The sequence below is a fragment of a genome, unplaced genomic scaffold (assembly GCF_019419815.1).
Source record: "Pyrus x bretschneideri cultivar Hongxiangsu unplaced genomic scaffold, Pyrus_bretschneideri_v1 Contig27, whole genome shotgun sequence".
NCBI classification, from domain to species: domain Eukaryota; kingdom Viridiplantae; phylum Streptophyta; class Magnoliopsida; order Rosales; family Rosaceae; genus Pyrus; species Pyrus x bretschneideri.
This window is the reverse complement of record NW_025999579.1, coordinates 4,730,013-4,750,060: the sequence shown is the minus strand read 5'-3', so window position 1 is coordinate 4,750,060 and position 20,048 is coordinate 4,730,013. Positions and strand designations below refer to the sequence as shown.

Sequence of the window (20,048 nt, the reverse complement as noted above, 5' to 3'; positions counted from 1 at the left end):
ATTTTTTCTTACGTTAAAAAAAAAAAAAAAAAACAGAGATTATGGGATAGGTTACTCGGAATAGGCAAGTAACCATCTCTCTTATACATGGTAAGGCTTCTTTTTATCTGACAGGTTAATTGTCATTTCATCTTTATTTATGTAAAGTCATGAGAAAGAAAAGGAAATGACACTTATTCCTATGGAGCAAATTAAACACACACTCTCTTAAACCAACGTTCACATGTGGTATGAAAATAAAGAAGGTGAATTGTCTGTCCTCCTATTTTCATACTTTTTTTATGTTTTTTTATTTGTATGGTCATGATTAAGTCACGTCAAAAGTTTACTTTTTGTTTTATTATTTCTATAAAAAATTAATATAAAATGTTGACGTGGCTTAACCATGACCACACATCACAGGAGGGCATGAGGAAAGCATGGAAATGGAAAGGCAGACAATCTACCTCTGAAAATAAATGATTAAGATAAAAATAGAAAGTCTAAATGTTTAGGAAATCAAATCTAACAACCAAAACACCAGCACTAAATATTATGTAGTATTAAAGCAACTAAGTGAGGATGCTATTTCTATGTGTGCAAAAGAGGTTTCTAATTTATGACAAAATTGATAATCCTCAGGTGGTCATGCAATCTCACTAACGCCAAGGAAAAGAAAATTTTGTCTATGGTGCATACTATGAGTAAGGTAGTTGAATATGCTTTTTGTCTATAAAAAGTACAATGAGTAGTTAAACATGATACATCCAGGTGAAAATTTGAATGATCGAGCAGGTGAATATATAAAGTGCATCCATGAGTTTACCAACTTCTGAATATTAAAAAGGAATACGAATCAAGAAGATTAGCTTTTTCAATAGAGAACATGAGAAATGCTAAGGTCATCTCCAACCGATAGCTGGTCAGAAGGCTTGTTTTGGCTCTCTGGCTCTCCAAGATTTTTCAAGATATTAATATTTTAATGAACAGTACAGGGTCATATTTGTCTCCGTCTCCAATCGAGGGCCAAAAGGCCATAGGGCTCGTTTTAGCCCTATCACGAAAAATCGTCTCTAACCGAGGGCCAAACATAATTTATTATTTAAATTTAAAAACTACAACAACTTAAATTCAAATCCAACAACTTAAATTAAAAAACTACAACGATAACTGGCCCAAAAAACTAAAAAAATTAGAACTTAAATTTAATGAATGGTTTAGGTATTTATAGGGAAAAAAAATTAATTTTTTTAAGAATTAAAAAAAAAAAAAAAATTGAATACAACGGCTAGCTGACTAACCATTGTATTCAAAATTTTTTTTTAAGCAATCCTGTTGGTTATAACCGACATGAATGCTCTATTTTCTAGTCAGCCCCGAGCTGGCTGACTGCATGCAGCCAGCCCTCCAGCCCTCTAGCCCTCTCCAATTCCATGGGGCCCTCTCAAATTCCACAGCCCTCTGGCCTAGCCCTCGATTGGAGACGATTTTCGGGCTATTTTCGGCCTTCTGGCCCTCTGGACCCTTCGGTTGGAGATGGCCTAAGGGGGCTTTCTTAAAGTGAGATTCTCTACAGATTTTCTGTCACTTCGGGTTTTTGACACAATATTTTATAATGTTAACACTTAAATTGACATTAAGTTGTGATGTGACAGAAAATCCATAAAGAGTCTCCTTACCATTTCTCTACAGAACATATTCTATTGATATATGATCAACAAATATTGACATAACATTAATTAATTTAATGATGACAATAATAACAATAATTAACAATTTAATTAATTTGCTAGGACCACTAATTACAATTAATATAATTAAGATGGGTCCCTCTAGGAGTTTTTTCAACAGCTAATATAAGCTTTCCCATTAAATTAGACTGCAATGATTTTCGTTGTCAAAATTATCATCCTCGAATTTTTTGCACCAAGAAACAATCTTACAATAATGAATTACAACGTACTAGTTTTATAAAATAAAGAAATGAGATAATAGCTTTGGGATGACATGCATGCATGCCACCTAAAATAATTGTTTATAGCCATTAGCCAGCTTAGTTTCATATAGTTAATTACACAATTTGTTTTGAGAAAATAGGTCTAAGGTTAATCAAATGGATATATATATATATGTATGTATGTATGTATATGAACACGTGCGTACCACATGCACGTGTTTGTGTGTAGTATTTACGCATGTAGGGCTTGTCCAAATTAGGATCACAACCACAAGGTTCATTGTCCCGGCCATTGGAGTACTATGTATTTACATGTATGGAAAATAATTTATATGAAAATAAATATAGAAATTATATATATATATATATATATATATATATATATATATATAGTACTCTCTCTCTCTCTCTCTCTCTCTCTCTCTCTCTCTCTCTCTCTCTCACATGCATCTTCATGGAAACTACTATAAAGGCAGAGTCCTTTTCATACAGTCTCCGTCGGCCAACAAGAAAGCTTCCTTTTCAAGAGATGATGATCACAAAATGATAGTGAAAGTAAAGCCATGGAAACCCATTTCTTTCCCTTCATCCTTCCCCCAAATGATTAGGTCCTTTGCCCATGGGTCTCAAACTTTTTCTTGTCTCCATAAAAATGTATGAAAAAAGATAAAATTTATTTCTTGTCGTGAAGGAAAGCTAATTCTTTCTCCATCAGGGGCATGAAACTTTCATGCCACTCCTTTTATTTTTTGGAACATTTTATAGAAAATATATCACTAGGGTTAGTCCAGTGATGAGAGAAAGTACATATAAGATAATAGATAATAGGCTAGACTTTGAGAGTAGATATAAGATAATGGAAAAATTAGTATCCGGTCCCTAATTATTAATATTTATTGATTAAAATCTTATTAGTTTTCAGATTTTGATCCAAGTCCCTAGTATTAATGTAATAATGAATTTACATGTCATGACACGCCCTGTTGTGAAGTAACTCGGCTAGGGTTCTAGGAATATGAAGTCTGGGAAGAAACTTTTGAATATTTTTCATTATATTTTTTACAATAGAACACAAGACTTATATAATACAAGGTAGCCTATTCTAGGAAGGAAATAGAATATAATTTACATTGATTTAGGTGGATCAAATCTGCTCCTATGATCAAGAAGAATCAATCAAGTATACTAAACGATATTGTCTTCCAATACTCTCCCTCAAGGTGGAGTGTGAATGTCAAGAACACCCAACTTGCCAAGTAGAGAACGGAATGCTGATTGTCCAAGTGGCTTGGTGAATATATCGGCAAGTTGTTGTCCACTAGGTACATAGGCTGTCGAAATAACCTCAGAACGTATTCGTTCACGAACAACATGGTAGTTGATCTCTATGTGTTTGGTGCGTTCATGAAAAACTGGATTGGCAGCTATGTGGGGTGCAGCTTGGTTGTCGCAGTGTAACTTTGCTGGATCCTTGTGATTAATTTGCAGGTCAGCCAATAAGAACTTCATCCACGTAAGCTCACATGTAGTGGAGGCCATGGCACGATACTCCGCTTCAGCTGAGGATCGCGAAACAATAGATTGTTTCTTGGTTTTCCAAGATACTAGTGCACCTCCAAGGAATATACAATAGCCTATGACAGATCTTCTCGTAAGTGGACATCGAGCCCAGTCGGCGTCGCAATATCCTTTCAACGTTAAACTCCCTTTTGAAGGAAAAAGAAGCCCTTGTCCAGGTGACCCCTTTAAGTATCGTAGGAGACAGTGAATTGCGTCGAGATTAGGCTTTTTTGGTTGTTGCATAAATTGGCTGAGTATATAAACCGAGTATGAAATCTCCAGCCTAGTGATTATGAGATAAATAAGTTTCCCAACAAGCCCCTGCATTTCGAGGCATTGTGGAGAAGTTGCCCTTCCATTGGAGATAATCTCAAGTTTTCTTCCATAAGGAACTTTGCAAGCTTTGCACCGAGTAAGCCGGCTTCATCAAGAATGTTAAGTGTGTATTTACGTTGTGAAATGGAGATTCCTTGAGAAGACCGAGCCACCTCCACACCAAGGAAATACTTCAAGTGTCCAAGGTCCTTAATTCGATAATAGGATTGAAGAAATTGCTTGAGATTATGGATGGCAGCCTCATCGTTGCCTGTGATAATCATGTCGTCAGCATAAATCAAGACGGTTGTAAACAAATTTTCACGCACCTTAGTGAATAGGGATTAGTCGGCCATTGACTGTTAGTAGCCGACTTGGTATATGGCAGTGGAAAATTTATGGAACTAGCTGTGAGATGATTGCTTGAGGCTATAGAGGGACTTGTTGAGTCGCCATACATTATGCTCCCCCTGCCGATGAAGGCGAGGAGGTCGCTGCATATAAACTTCCTCACAAAGATCACCGTGAAGGAAGGCATTATGGACATCCATTTGATGTAAGGACCAATTATTAATAGATGCAACGACTAACAGACAACAGACTGTGATTTGGCAACATGAGCAAATGTTTCCTTGTAATCGATACCTTTGCGTTGTGTAAAACCTTTGGCAATGAGGTGAGCTTTTATAACGCTCGATGGTACCGTCAGAGTTGTATTTGATTTTGTATACCCATTTGCAACTGATGACGCGATGACCAGGAGGAAGGGTATTGAGAGTCCATGTGTTGTTTTGTTTAAGGGCCAGAAGTTCAGAGTCCATGGCAGCATGCCATTGATGATCACTATTAGAATGTAGTTGGTTCGACAAGAGTCGAAATAGCACAAAAAAAAAAGCGATCGATGGTGAAAGGTGAGCATATGATACATAGTGAGATAAAAGATAACGAGTACCTAACATGGAGGAGGGAGTGGCGCTGGGAACAAGGGATTGAACATGATATAAATGGTAGCCCTGGAGCCTTACGGAAGGCTTGGGAGCGCAACCAGAGTGTCGAGTGGCAGGTGGGTTAGGAGGTGATGGGGAGGGTGGTGGAGGTGATTGGGAGGGTGGTGAAGATTCTAAGTGAGGTGCTATGAGAGAGTTGGTGGCGGTCGGTGTGGGTAAATGGGGTTCTGAAGGAGGTTGTGTAGGATTAGGATGAGAGAGAAAGAAAGCCGGTGGGGATAGGTAAGACAAATGTATCAGGTTGATGATCAGGAGGTTGAGTGAGGAAAGGGAACGTGGTTTCATGGAATACCACATCACGAATGGAAGAAATTTTGTGTGTGGTGAGGTCGTAAACGCGATAGCCTTTTTGACCTAATGGGTACCCAACAAAAATACATTTTTAAGCACGTTGGTCAAATTTATGGTGAGGATGGAGGTTGGTAGCATAACATAAACAACCGAAAACCCGTAGGTGGGAAAAATCGGGAAGTTGGCAATGCAAAATCTCATAAAGAGTTTTGTGATCAAGGAGAGGTGTAGGTAAACGATTAATTAAATAACACGCTGTTTGTATGCTTTCCCCCCAAAAAGTTGGTGCTAAATTGGCTTGAAACCGAAGTGCTCGACCAACATTTAGGAGATGACGGTGTTTCCGTTCAACAACCCCCATTTTGTTGGGGTGTGGACGGACAAGAAGTCTGAAACATGATACCCTTGCTATAATAATGATAATAAATAAATAAATAAGCGTAAAGAGGTGAATTCACCACCATTATCAGCCCTAAGTGCTTTGATCATGCAATTAAATTGTGTTTGGACCCAAGCAATAAAGGAACATAACAACCCTTGTGTTTCAAACTTAAAACGCATAAGATGTATCCAAGTATCTTTAAGAAATACCGAGCCCCCGGATGGGAATTGATTGGATGAGGTCCCCAAATATCACAATGTATCAAATCAAAATGTGCTTTAGAAGAAATAGAACTTGAAAGATAGCCGGGTTTGTTCAGCAAGAGGGCAAACGTCACATGAATGACTAGAATCAAACATTATTGTTGGAACTTGTTTGGTTAAAGCTTGCAGAGGATTGGCGGAAGGGTGCCCTAATCATTGGTGCTAGAGGATGGAGTTACGGCTAATGTGATGAGCAAGACGAGGGTTTTGTTCTGGCGCCAAGTAGTAGATCCCATTATATTGCTTGCCAGGCCAATCATCTTCCTCGTATCCATGTCTTGTATCACACAAAAATCAGGGAAGAAAATCACTATGCATCGAAATGCTTTAGTAAGTTTGCTAACAGATAATAAGTAAACTCGAAAGTTAGGCACATGGAGCACTCCGTCAAGTTTAATGTGAGGGATAACTTGTATAGAACCGATCAAGTCTATTAAGGCATGTCCTTCATTCGGTAATTAAATAGAATCCAGCATGGATAATGATTTCTTGTCTAGCAAGTGAGGAGAAGGAGAGATGTTGTTCATTGCCCCACTATCAATGATCCAATATAAAGTTTTCTTTGGGGAAACTTCTGACAAGTTAGAGGGAGGTGCGATTGTACCTATTGCATTTGCAAAATGTTGCGGATTACCATTAATGTTGCTCTTCTTGAGCATTTCCATAAGTTGATTATATTCTTCAGTGGTGAACTTTGGACCGTCACTGGACGTCGCTTTGTGTCGTGAGTCAGCGCCATTGGTGGTCTTGGTCTGCACTTTCACTTGGTTTGCCGCAGGTTTTCTTTTGTTTGGTGGCTTGACTGATTTGCCGTGATACTTATGGCCAGCGGGAAACCATACAGGTAAAAGCATCGATCTATGGTGTGGTATTTTTTTATCACAATATGAACATTGAAGGGTGTTTCTTTTTGGTGCAGCAGCTTCGCTGTTATGGGTTACATTCATGGCATATAGATTTATATTGTTACGATTCAGAGATACCTCTACTTGCTTCTCTTATTGGAGAACAAGTGAGTATGCCTTCCTAGTGTCTGGTAGTTGCTACATCAATAGTATCTGTCCACGTACTGCTCATAAGAGTCGTTCAAACCCATCAGGAATTGCATCACCTTTTTTTTTTCTCATCCCGATCATTTACCTTCTTCAACCCCCCACATGTGTAAGTCGGAGTTTCATTGTAGGATGCCAGTTCATCCCACAACGCATTTAGTTTCGTGTAGTAGACCGAGATCGATTGTTGTTCTTGTCTGTATTCAATGATCTCTCTCTTGATTTGATAAATGCGTGAGTCATTTCCTTGTGAGAAACGATCTTGCAAGTCATCCCAAACATCGATTGTTGTCGTGTAATAAAAAACACTGCTCGCAATGTCATCGTGGATCGAATTGAGAATCCAGGTAAGGACCATATCATTGCATCTTTGTCATGATGCAAATTGTTTACCAGTCTCTGATGAAAGGTCGATGGTGCCATCAACCATGCCAAGTTTATTCTTTGCGCTCAAGTTGATTCGCATAGCACGACTCTAGGTATTGTAGTTGTCTCCTTGATGTGTTTTGGAGACCAAGATATTCCTAGGTTGATCTAAGGGATGTAGAGTAAAAGGGTTTGAGACATATGTGAATGTCTCTGTAAACTTTGGGTTTTGGGTGTCGATGGACGTCCCAATGGGTTTTGTTGTTGGATCGCCCATGGTGGTTTAGGTGATGTTGTGTTTATTAAGATTACAGAAGTTGTGTAGGTATTCAGAGTCATCAGAAATGGTGCTCTGATACCATGTTGAGAAGTAACTCGGCTAGGGTTCTAGGAATATGAAGTCTGGGAAGAAACTTTTGAATATTTTTCATTATATTCTTTGCAATAGAACACAAGACTTATATAATACAAGGTAGCCTATTCTAGGAAGGAAATAGAATATAATTTACATTGATTTACATGGATCAAATCTGCTTCTATGATCAAGAAGAATCAATCAAGTATCCTAAACGATATTTTCTTCCAATACGCCCTGCTCCCGATATTCCCCGAATACCAGAATAGGCACGTGCTGGCCGACACCTGAGGGTGACGAAAACTACTTATTGAGTGCAAATGCTGAAAACAAGGGATAAATAAGACTTACAAATATAAAAGAATAATTAATATACATTTAAGAAACGTGTTCAGAGCATATAACTAATTAGAACACTAAAAGAATTTATATAAAAATTGAATGAATAAAAGAATGGATCCTACTGCTGTGCAATGTCTTAAAGCATATCTCATATATATTGTAATCACCAGTGAATGTCCAATATCCCTCTAGGCCCCATGCCAGCTCCCCGTCTCTGTGCCAATTGCCAGAAGAAAATCACCCTTAGGCCCTGTGCCAGCTCCCTGTCCTTGTGCTAATAGCCAAAGGAAAACCATCTTCAGGCCTTATGCCAACACGGTAACTGTCACCCAAGACGGAATCTATCCCTCGCCCTGTAGCAGAATAGGGACCACTAGGTAAGTACAAAACCATTGAACATACATTTATTTGAAAGGCAACTTCATAGTATAAAGTCATCCATCATATATACTATAAAGAGGTGTTCTAAACGTGTTCTAAATATTATATCGTCATCTATCAGATATTCTATAAAGAATACGGGTTATAGGAAAAATAGTAATAATTCAAACTAGCCTTAGATGTTCTAAATATTATGTCGTCATCTATCACATAAAATGTTTCGTAAAACGTAATCATTAAATCATGCTTTTCATTTATGCATTTATACTATTAAAACATGCATTTTAGAAGGGGTCCACTCATAGTACTTCGCCGTCGAAAGCTGTGCAAACTAGCCCCAGGGGAGAGGATCCTCTATGCCGTATATGTACATGCCCACCTCTATATAGCTCGAGACCTTTTGGGAGCTCACTAGCTTCGAAGTTCATTGGAACTTCAAAGTTAAGCGAGTTCGCATGAGAGCAATTCCAGGATGGGTGACGCACTAGGAAGTTCTTGTGTGAATTTCCAGAAACAAAACCGTGAGGGCGTGGCCGGGGTCCAAAGCGGAGAATATCATGATACAGCAGAGTCAAGCCCATGATGTGGTGGAACCCAGGTCGGGATGTGACATGTCAGTTACATAATTTTTTTAAATAAAAATTAATAATTGATTTAGAATTTTAATATTCACACCTTTATTAAACTCCTAACTAATTTTCAATTCAAAACATTTCCAAAAATAAATAAAAAAATTAGAATAAGTTTGTACCCAAGCTTTTTTTTTTTTTTTTTTTTTTTTTTTCAAGTTTTCAAAATTTTAATCTTATATGTACCCATTCATGTAATTTTTTCAGATTTTTAATCTTAAAATGTACTCATTCTTAAATATACCAATTTGTTATATGTAAAATGTACCTTTTTTTTTTTTTTTTTTTTTTTTTTTTTTTTTTTTTTTAATATAAAATCTATTCAATTTTTTTTAATCGATTTTTAAACTTATATGGGTACATTCTTTTTTTCTTTGATTTGAGAATGTATCCATGTTAAGTTTAATCGAAGAAATTTACTAATGTTATTAAGCCTAACATTTTTTTTTTCTTTTTTTTGTGGTTTTGAAGAATGTACCCATGTTTTGGTACAATAATTTTTTTGTTAATTTTGATGAATGTACCCATGTTTATATATGTCACATCCCAACCCCGGCCCCCAACACAACCAGGGCTCGACTCCATCGTAGTACGATATTGTCCGCTTTGGGCCCCTACCACACCATCACGGTTTTGTTTATGGGAATTCACACGAGAACTTCCCAGTGGGTCACCCATCATAGGATTGCTCTCGCGCGCTACTCGCTTAACTTCGGAATTCCTACGGAACCTGAAGCCAGTGAGCTCCCAAAAGGCCTCGTGCTAGGTAAAGATGGGAATGTACACAATGAGGTTCTAAAAGGCCTCGTGCTAGGTAGAGATGAGAATGTACATATAAGGCTTACAGGATCCACTCCCCTGGGTGGTGTGGGATCTTACAATCCACCCCCCTTAGGGGCTTGAGACGTCCTCATCATCACACTTTCGGCCAAGGATTGGCTCTGATACCAAATTGTCACATCCCAGACCGGCTCCACCGTTACATGATATTGTCTTCTTTGGGCCCCTACCACACCCTCACAGTTTTGTTTCTGGGAACTCAGACGAGAACTTCCTAGTGGGTCACCCATCATGGGATTGCTCTCGCGCGCTACTCGCTTAACTTCGGAGTTCCTACGGAACCTAAAGCTAGTGAACTCTCAAAAGGCCTCGTGCTAGGTAGAGATGAGAATATACATATAAGGTTTACAGGATCCACTTCCCTGGGCGATGTGGGATCTTACAATACACACACACACACAATAGTAATAATTTATATTCTAAAATTTTTAATCCCACAAATTATGGGTTTTTATTTAAAATCTCATTAACATAAATAACTATAAATTTCAAATTTTAATTTAAAAAATATAGTAATATACATAGAAATAAATTATCACATTAATTTCAGGGACTTCGATCAAAAATTGAAATTCAACAAAATTTCAGTTAAAGAATATTCATAGTTGAAAACCACATTCAAAGTCTCCCTAAGATAGTATATCACTTGGGTTAGTCCAATACATATCTCCTTCGATGCTGAATAAAATCATTAGCTTATTGCGTTGTTTTGACACTCAATGCATGTACAATTAGGATTACCGCAGGAGAAGGAAAAAAATGCGGTTAAGGTTATATAGATATGATGGTCCCTTCTCATTGTGCCAAGTTGTGTTAGTGGACTATATCTAATCACATAATTGTGTTGTAGTTAACTTTAATTTGGGGTTGGAATTTGGTTCAAGTTTCATCTTCTCTATTGATGAGATGTATAGTGTTTTAAGATTCTTTGGACCCGCTAGCTTGAGTCCACCCATGACCCATGGACCATGAACCCATCCCCACCACTATAAATCAAGTCAAAAGTTGCAATTAGAGCGCCTTGAGAAGAAACACCCTTTATGTCCAATCACAAAGCTAAAGGGATAACCCTGATTAAAATTTCGTGTCCCCAATTGATAACTAAAATTTCGATTTGACACCAATATTATATCCTAAATAACACCTTTAGTGTTTCCACATGCTTCGCCTCTAACTAATTAAAATCTGCTTTAGCTTGCTCAAATTATAGGACAAATATACATGATGGCAAGTATAGAATAGTGCTAGTTGCATACTTATTTTTACTTTTCACGCACCTTTTTTAATTTTCAATTATCGAATCAAATAAATTGAAGAAGAGCCAACTACATAAATTAACAAGGGTTGTGTAGGAAGTAAAAATTGGTGTGTAGATAGCATCACGTAGTAAAAATTGGTGTGTAGATAGCATCACGTATGCCAAAAATTAGACAGTATTGATGTTCAAATTCTCTAAAATTAAGTTAGAATGTAGCTGGTTAATTTTACGTTGTAATTTGAGTCCACTGTAACACCATAAGAAAATATACGGGTGTTAACAAATATCATTTTTTTTTTCTTTCCAAAGTGTTAGCAAACAAATCTCACTTGATTTTACAACTTGAGATCACATAATTAGGTCGATGGAGTCCGCCAATGGTTTGCTTGAAAAACAGAAAAAGTGTCTTGTGAAGATGAATTTAGATTAGATATTAGCTATGATCTACATATTAAGCATTGCAAATGTTTTTGACACAGTAGACTTAAACTTGCCTTGTCGGTTAAATTCATGACACAAAAAGTGTTTTGTGCTTTCATTATCTTGGTAATCCCACATTTATACATCTTTAAAAATGATTAAGTCAGGTATACTTTTGTAACTCATTGTCAACGGTGAAAACATGCTTGCCTCTTAGATTAATTTATTAATTAACAATTAATTCCTAATTCCATTGGGTAGCCATTCCATTATATTACAATCAGTTAAACATATCAATTATGAATTATGATGTTCCAGACCAACCCTTTTAGTTTAGGGTCGAATGCATTCTATACCTCCTTTATTTAGTGTATGTAAATATTTTTTCTTTGTCAAATGATAGATTTTGTTAGATTAGATGTTGGATTAGCTACTAACAGAGTTTGAACTTATGTCATCATACAAGAACTCAACACTTTTCCACCACTGTAGTAATAAAAGACCACTTGCTGTATGTAAATACTTTTAAACAAAGTAAAAACAATTCTTAAAGTTATGAATACTTAAAGTTGAAATTTTGAGGTAGTATTTCAGATATACTAATTTGTTAGGTGGGTCGAATCCACACATAAAATTGATTATATTGGTCTTTTTGTTTTGTTTTTTTTTTTTTTTACTTAGAGGCCAAATGGGTGGCATGTAGATTAACATGCGCCACATAAACAATGAATAAGACATTTTAAAAGATCAAAATGGCCATAGGATCCTTCCTGGATCCCTTTCCATTCGGATGCTCCGGATTCTTCAATCCTATCCATTCAATCGAAAATCAAATGGCTAGGAATTAAGCTTGTTCACCTTCACTTTCACATTCTCTTGTTCATCTTCTTCCATCTTTACCTTCTCCTGTTCATCTTCTTCTTTGTTAACCTTCTTCTGTTCATCTTCTTCCCTCTTCTCCATCTTTCTCTCCAACTTGAGAATTGAAGGATCCGGAAAGAATCTCAGTCCATCAAATGGACATATGTGGCATCATGTACGCAAAACACGAGTCCACCGCATGCTCATGTAACAAATTTAACTTGATAGATTGATAGACAAAGCGATTGATGCTGTAATAATGTGTAATCCATCCTTTGATTCATGCTTTAAGAGCTTGACCACAATGTATCTCGTTGTATGCATTTCTTGTCTTCTTCAATTTCTCAAATATCAAAACAATTTAGTAAACAAAATGTACCATCTCTACATCCCAATCAAACTTTAATACTTGTACACGAGCTCGATGGTATTGCATTACTTTGTTTTTTCGGTACCATTGGGGGGATGACAAAAGAAAACCAAAATCGGAACTAGTCTAGTCTTCAACAAACCCAAAAATAACACAGGAACCCTAACTCAAACTTATGGCCCAAGTTGGCTAATCTTCAATAATCTATTTTTGTTCACAATATACAATGCGGCTTAAAAATGTAAGCGATTAAGAGAGGAAGAACCGAACTCGAAATTTAAGAATGGCCATATCTTAAGCAACTGTACTGTAAACCCTTTACAAAATTACAGGTTTATTTTCGAATTGCTTTTGTAAGAAGCACTTTTCCTCACAAGTGCTCATCTAGAAGAGCTTTCATTAGAAACACGTTAATTTTTTATTTATAAAAGGTGTACTTGAAAGTGCTTTCTGTAAAAGTATTTGTCACATGCTTCTTCAAAAATCACTTTTATGACATAAAAGCACTTGTAAAACACATCTTAGAAATGAAATTAATTCGTCTCCTCAATGGGTTGAGGCGGAGTTCCTCCTCAATTCACTTTATGGCCGATTAATGGAACTTCAATCTTATGATCAAACACTTAATATTATTAATCAGTCTCTATAAAGATGATCTCTGCAAAAATTCAATAAAATATGAGATCATTTAGTCATCAAACTATAGGAAAACAGATGGACGAATTCAATAAAAGTATTATGAACCGTCTCTCTATTTGCTCCAGTTGATGATTAAATGACCTTTGTTTAATTGATTTTTTTATAAAGATGATCTAAAAAGTGATATATAATATAAATGGTTTCAATCATAAACACAAAGTTATGTGAATCGAACAAAAAGTAAATTAAGGAGGAACTTCTCTTCAATCTTAAAGGTACCGTTTGGTACGTGGGACGGGACGGAACAGAGTGGGACAAGGTGTTCCGTCCCACGTTTGGTGCGCCTAAAACGGGTGGAACGAGCTGTTCCACGGGACGAGTTTTGAGTGAATTTTCGTTCACCTCACCCTCCTGGAACGACTCGTTCTACATATGTGGAACACAAAATTATAACCTTTCCGTCTCCTTCTTCTTCCTCCTTGTTTCCATCCGAGGGCATCTTTGCTCCCGCTCTGTTTCGTTCCGTCCTGTCCCGTCCCGTCCCATCCCATTCCGTTCCGTCCCGTCTCGTCTGCATACCAAACGATACCAAAGAGAAAGCTCCTCTCTCTACAAGGTGTCCACCATATTTGGTTGGGTTTCATTTTTCTTAAGCAGGCCTCATTGGGCTCTTAGCTACCCGCGACCCGCTACTTCTTAATCTTCTTTGTGAACAAGACGACTCGTCGTACGTTGCTCACTAGCAATTTCCGTCTCCCCCAACAGACCATTCGAGTCGATCGATCGAGAGAGGGGGACAGAGATGGACTCAGAAGGCGGAGCGTCACTGCCGTCAGGCCCAGACGCGAAGAAACGGCGAGTGAGCTACTTCTACGAGCCCACCGTCGGCGATTACTACTACGGCCAAGGCCACCCGATGAAGCCCCACCGTATCCGCATGGCCCACAACCTAGTTGTCCATTACGGCCTCCACCGTCGGATGGAGATCAACCGCCCCTTTCCCGCCGGCCCCATTGACATCCGCCGCTTCCACGCCGACGACTACGTCGACTTCCTTGCCTCCGTCACCCCCGAGACCCTCGCCGATTCCGTCCACTCCCGCCACCTCAAGCGCTTCAACGTCGGCGAGGACTGCCCCGTATTTGACGGCCTCTTCGGTTTCTGCCAGGCCTCTGCCGGCGGCTCAATCGGCGCCGCCGTTAAGCTCAATCGCCAGGACGCCGACATCGCTGTCAACTGGGCCGGTGGGCTCCATCACGCCAAGAAGGCCGAGGCCTCTGGATTCTGCTATGTCAATGATATTGTGCTCGGCATTCTTGAGCTCCTCAAGGTTCACAGGGTAAGATCAATACTACTTTATTTTTTTGTAATTAAATTATTACTTTTTGAATTGAAGCAATGATTTTTGTTCGAAACTCGATTAGCTTAGCTACATATTTAGGGTTTTTGATGATATTTACTGCATATTTTACTTGCAATGAGTAATTTTCAGTTACTGTACTATATGAATTTTATGCTTGCTTGCACTTAATCGGTAGTAAGTTGTTTGGAGCTCAGTAAAGTTGAATTTGATAATATTTCGTACGGAATGAAATCTACTTGTGAAAGACTGCAAATATTCATCTTTTATTCGGATTATTCGTATGGTCAAAGTGTGGGATGTTTGTTCTGTTCATTTGTGCTGTCGTCTATGTCGTCATTGCTTTTGATTGTTTATTGAATTACTTATGTAATCCGGTCATTGTCGTCACTGTACAGCGTGTGCTTTATGTAGACATTGATGTGCACCATGGAGACGGAGTTGAGGAGGCATTTTACACTACTGATAGGGTCATGACTGTGTCTTTCCATAAGTTCGGGGATTTCTTTCCTGGCACCGGGCACATTAAAGACGTTGGGGCTGGGACTGGCAAAAACTACGCCCTGAATGTCCCGCTAAATGATGGAATGGATGACGAGAGTTTTCGTAGTTTGTTTCGGCCCATCCTCCAGAAAGTCATGGAGATGTATCAGCCAGACGCAGTTGTTCTTCAGTGTGGAGCGGATTCCTTGTCTGGTGATAGGTTGGGGTGCTTCAACTTGTCTGTCAGAGGCCATGCAGATTGTCTTCGTTTTCTTAGATCTTTCAATGTTCCTCTGATGGTGTTGGGTGGTGGAGGTTATACAATCCGTAACGTGGCTCGTTGCTGGTGTTATGAGGTTTATCTCTAACGCCTTTCTCTCCATTTTGGCAATCACTGTAACATCTTATAATTGCGTTTCCTGTTTCTTTTAATTGATTTGCAACAAGTATAATGCGATGTAATATCCTTATGATTGCATCTATTACTTTGTACCAGACAGCAGTGGCGGTCGGGGTGGAGCCTGATAATAATTTGCCCTACAATGAATACTATGAGTATTTTGGGCCAGATTACACTCTTCACATTGCCCCATCCAACATGGAAAATCTAAACACGCCCAAAGATATGGAGAAAATAAGGTCTGGTTGTTGCTTCCTTACTTATGACAGTCGGTGCTAGTGGATTTTGTTGTACTGCATTTTAGTTTTACGCTATAATGTTTAATTCGTGATTGCTGACACCAGCAATCTCAACTCTATCATACTTTGCCCCACCATGCTTGAATTATAGAACTGAGGTCTTGTAAAAGAGAAATAGCTCATCCTTGATTTGTTTCTATTTGAAAATATTTTGGTGTTCTGAGCTCCAAGCTTAGCTTCTCTTTCCAGAAATATTCAGGATGTCATGTAATTACTTTGACCCATTAGATATTGGATTTTAAGTTCAGATGCCAATAATTGTTTGTAATTGGTATTGCAGATCGTATGATTTGACACTTTGTACCTTGATCCTTTAGTAATTCAACAGTTGTGCTATTTTTCTTTCAACTGTTTTTGCCTGGTGCAACGGAATCTTCAACTACGAGCATTTATTGAGAATTCTGGACTGTATATTTAACTAGCGGTGAACTCTGTTGTCCCTTTCTCATCATTTAAGTTTTATTAATTGTTTATTTTTGTCTTCTCTCAGGAATGCACTGCTAGAGCAACTTACTCGAATACCTCATACACCCAGTGTTCCTTTCCAGACAACACCACCAACTACAAAAGTTCCAGAAGAGGTTCGTATCAGTGAAAAATTAAACGGATTTTATGTATTCACCTTGTTTCTTATAACCTTAGTTTGAATGGATGCAGGTGGAAGAGAAATTGGACGAAAGACCAAAGCCTCGCATTTGGAACGGCGTTATTTATGACTCTGATCCTGAAGACGACAAGCATTGGACTAAATTCCCCACCACTGCTCGTCAGCACACTGTTATGGATGTGTGGTAAGTTTTATTTATTTATTATATGGTAGGTTAGGTTCTTTTCGCTTTCAGGTTAACACTGCCCTTTTTGGAGGTTGATTCGATACTGGTGCATTAGAAAAATAATCTGACCACATGGTTATCACGTTAACGAGATTTGCGTCAAAACGGTATATAGGATTTTTCTCTTGATAAAGAGCGTTTTGACTGTTGCCCCTCTTCCAATGTTCAGAGATGTGGTTGTTAATGTAGGGATGACGAAAATGAGATGGAAGAAGATAAAAAGCATCATCATCGTCATCCTTCGTGCTGATGCAGATGGAGTTTTATAGCTTCTAGTCGTTATGTCCCTGTATCACCTCGACACGAGATGTTGTGTTGAGCAGAGTGAGCTTGGTTAAAGCCACAGAATTTGTGGAAGGGAATCCTATTAACTAGTGAGGTATTAGAGTAGCTACTGATGCCCTTGTTATATATTGCTCCCTTTTGTCTAGAGTTGCAATACTTTGACAGCAGCAGGCGAATGTATGAAATAGAAAACCTTCTGATTAGATAGTTGAAAAGGTTTACTCTCGTTCTACTTATTCTAATGTGGGAACTCAGAAAATTTCAAGCATAATTTATCAAAATCTAACAGTTTAAAGCTCCGTAGTGGTACTAATCATGTCATTTATTTGAAAATTTGAAAAATTTAACCCGTAACATCCTGTGTCAATGATACAACGATGTGTAAATTTTTAGAATACACGATGGGTTACCCCGTACTATGTAAATTCTTATTACCAATTATCTTTTAAGGAGACGGACTTACCTAGACTTGTGTAACTGTGGGCATCTCAAATAAGAAGTGCAAAGTTATATATTTTAATTTTTTATAAGAAATTTACATTATTAATTTGGGACGTCATGGTAGAATGGTAGCGGATGTAGTGAAGTCTTTCCATTTTAAGGGATTAATAAGTTAAAAATTCTCCAATTAAAATGGAGTCCAATTTATGATAGTATCTTAAGTGCAAAGCAGATCACAGAGAGCAAAAAGCAATGTCATTTTTGCAAAATCCCCACCAAATTCGACCGTTAAGTCCCTGTCCAATTCAAAAATTCCCCAACTCTTTCCATCCTACATCTCCAAACCTCCATTTATCCCCCAAAACACCTCCAAAACCACCCCTCTTCCACCCATGGACGCCCAAATCCCAACCCGCCCACCATTCCACCCGGAAACCAAGACCCAGGACGATGGCATCCCCTCGAGGATGTCAAAATCCTCGCCAAATTCAAGTCCATGCACAACTACATTCGGGTCCTCGAGGTCTCGAAAAGGGCCGACGACCCCTTTGCCGGCTCAAGACTCCTCCTTCTTGACAACCCTGGAAACATCCACAGCATCTCTTTCATTTTCAAGTCCCTCACAAGCACTTACTTCGGCGTCTTCGCCACCTTGCCACCGATTATCCCTCCCGGACCCATTGGCATTCTTGGGTTCGGGGCAGGATCTACGGCAAGGTCGATTCTTGATCTGTACCCAGAAGTTGTGGTTCATGGGTGGGAGCTTGACCCATCTGTGATTGGTGTGGGCAGAGAGTACTTTGGACTCTCACAGCTTGAGAGGCAATACACAGATAGGCTTATAATTCATGTCGGAGATGCTTTCAAAGCCAGCACTCGAGGAGGTAGCTGTGTGGAGGCTGAAGATTCACTGAGACATGGGAAATTGATTAAGGAAATGCAACGGGTTTTTGGAGACAAGCTTTTCGTGTTGAGTGAAGGAAATGCAACGGGTTTTTGGATACAATGCCTTCCTTAAAGCAAGGTGAGTGAACGCGTGAAGTAGGTGAAGATTCGTCTTTCGTGTGAGAGCGATGACATGGTCGGTCGGACAACGCCACCCAAAATTTCTTGGTGATGTAGAGGTCAAACTCCATAATTAATTTTCAAACAAAACCATTAATTGACAACCCTTTTCGAGCCACCGCCCACATTATTTAAGACAAACACACACACGCACACACGCGCACACACACACAACTATATATATATACATATAATTATATTTTAAAGACTACTTAGCTCAGATCTATAAGTCTTGCTTTTATAAGTTCTTGCTTTCCAAGATGAGCAGTTTTCTGGCAAAGTTGGTTTTAGCTGTTGTAACGGTATATCTTCTTCTTGGTGTTTTTCCTGCAACTTCTTCATCAGTAGTACTTCTTCATGGTAATGTTATCTTCCTTCTGTGATCAGATACGTATTTACATATTTACTTACTATTTTGGCTTCAATATATCAAAGTTTTCAGGGATCGAACTTTCTTGCTATTAACATTTCTTGATGTGATTTCATGTGGGTGAAGGTGCTGAGAAGGGTACTTTATTGAGTGTTGACTGCAGAGGTGGCTTGAGAAAGATAATTTGGAGAAAAGAAGGTAGCTTTGGATGTCTAACCAAGATTGTTAGCAAGAAAACTGTGCCCATCCGGCGTAGCCTGAGAAAAATCGTTACATCCTCCCCACCGCCACCCCTTAAAAATCCACATCAATCACACGGTGGCTATGCACCTCCTCCACTTATTGCATGATGATGCCTATCTACGCTTATAATTTTGTCTATGTTTGTTGATCATTCCTTTGAAATTTATTGTTTCAACTTGTTGCCTCATTGCAAGTCCAATATTTGGCTTTGACGTCGTTTGTCACCAACAAGCTCTTCGTGTTGAGCCTTGGGAGTCGATGGAAGATAGCTCCGTTGCTCTTACACGTACGGCTCGGGTGATATTCCTCCAAATCTCGAAGCTCGGAAGAAGATCATGCTGCCCTGTGCTTACATTAGGAAGTTTATTGGTGCTAGTCCTTGGTTTTTTATCTTTTTTCCTATTTGAATATTTGCCTAATTGAATAAACATGGATGTATATCGGATTATTACAATATAAATTCATTGCAATGAGATGTTTATTTTAGTGGTTGCAGTAGTAGGTTTGAGATGTATTGTTGGCCTGTGTCCTCATTTTTATTTGATTATTAGCTAGGTAATTCAAGTGGAAGAATCCATCTCAAAATATATAACTTGTATTCTTCAATGGTTTTATGCCCAATTTTGGCGATGAATTTTGGATTTATCCATCTTCATATTGCGTATACTTTTTTTGAATAAAACAATGATGAACATTATCTTGACCAACTGACATAATTCAAATCTACAATATCTAATTATCTTCATACGTCTTACTTTTCCCTTGTAAAGGTTCAAGATAGGGAGACAACGAAACTCCTTATTGAAAAAGGTGACAAAAGCAAAATTTTCAAAATCGGCTGCTCTATTCATCATAAGCCTTTAGACCAACATTTCTGCCCACCTCCTACCACATTGTCAACTTGGGTTTTCTCTTTGTGCCAATTTGGTTTATATATTTGTTTGGATCCAAAAAATCAAAATTGTTGAATGAGTAGAATTTTAGGCTGTTGAATGACAAAGT

General features: G+C 38.3%; 1 protein-coding gene and 1 pseudogene across 2 annotated transcripts; both read left to right on the top strand.

The window, feature by feature from the left end:
* Positions 1–13,992: 13,992 nt before the first annotated feature.
* Positions 13,993–17,130, top strand: LOC103953048 (histone deacetylase 6). Of its 2 annotated transcripts, none has more exons than XM_048588029.1 (6): positions 13,993–14,606; positions 15,026–15,466; positions 15,607–15,749; positions 16,300–16,390; positions 16,467–16,600; positions 16,812–17,130. In XM_048588029.1, coding segments are annotated over exons 1-6 (1,347 nt in total). In that variant the 5' UTR covers positions 13,993–14,069; the 3' UTR covers positions 16,813–17,130. The 2 variants fall into 2 exon arrangements, with proteins under 2 accessions (XP_048443986.1, XP_009363042.2); XM_009364767.2 differs by having other exon boundaries at positions 13,994–14,606; positions 16,832–17,130.
* A 630-nt stretch (positions 17,131–17,760) lies between these two features.
* Positions 17,761–19,697, top strand: LOC108866438 (annotated as a pseudogene).
* The last annotated feature ends 351 nt before the right edge of the window (positions 19,698–20,048 follow it).

Bases quoted from the DNA above. Each gene is read 5' to 3' on its own strand.
- LOC103953048 (XM_009364767.2), top strand. From the start codon at position 14,070: ATGGACTCAGAAGGCGGAGCGTCACTGCCGTCAGGCCCAGACGCGAAG. The intron at 15,750-16,299 runs GTCTGGTTGTTG...GTCTTCTCTCAG, and splicing joins AAAGATATGGAGAAAATAAG to GAATGCACTGCTAGAGCAAC. The intron at 16,391-16,466 runs GTTCGTATCAGT...GAATGGATGCAG, and splicing joins CTACAAAAGTTCCAGAAGAG to GTGGAAGAGAAATTGGACGA.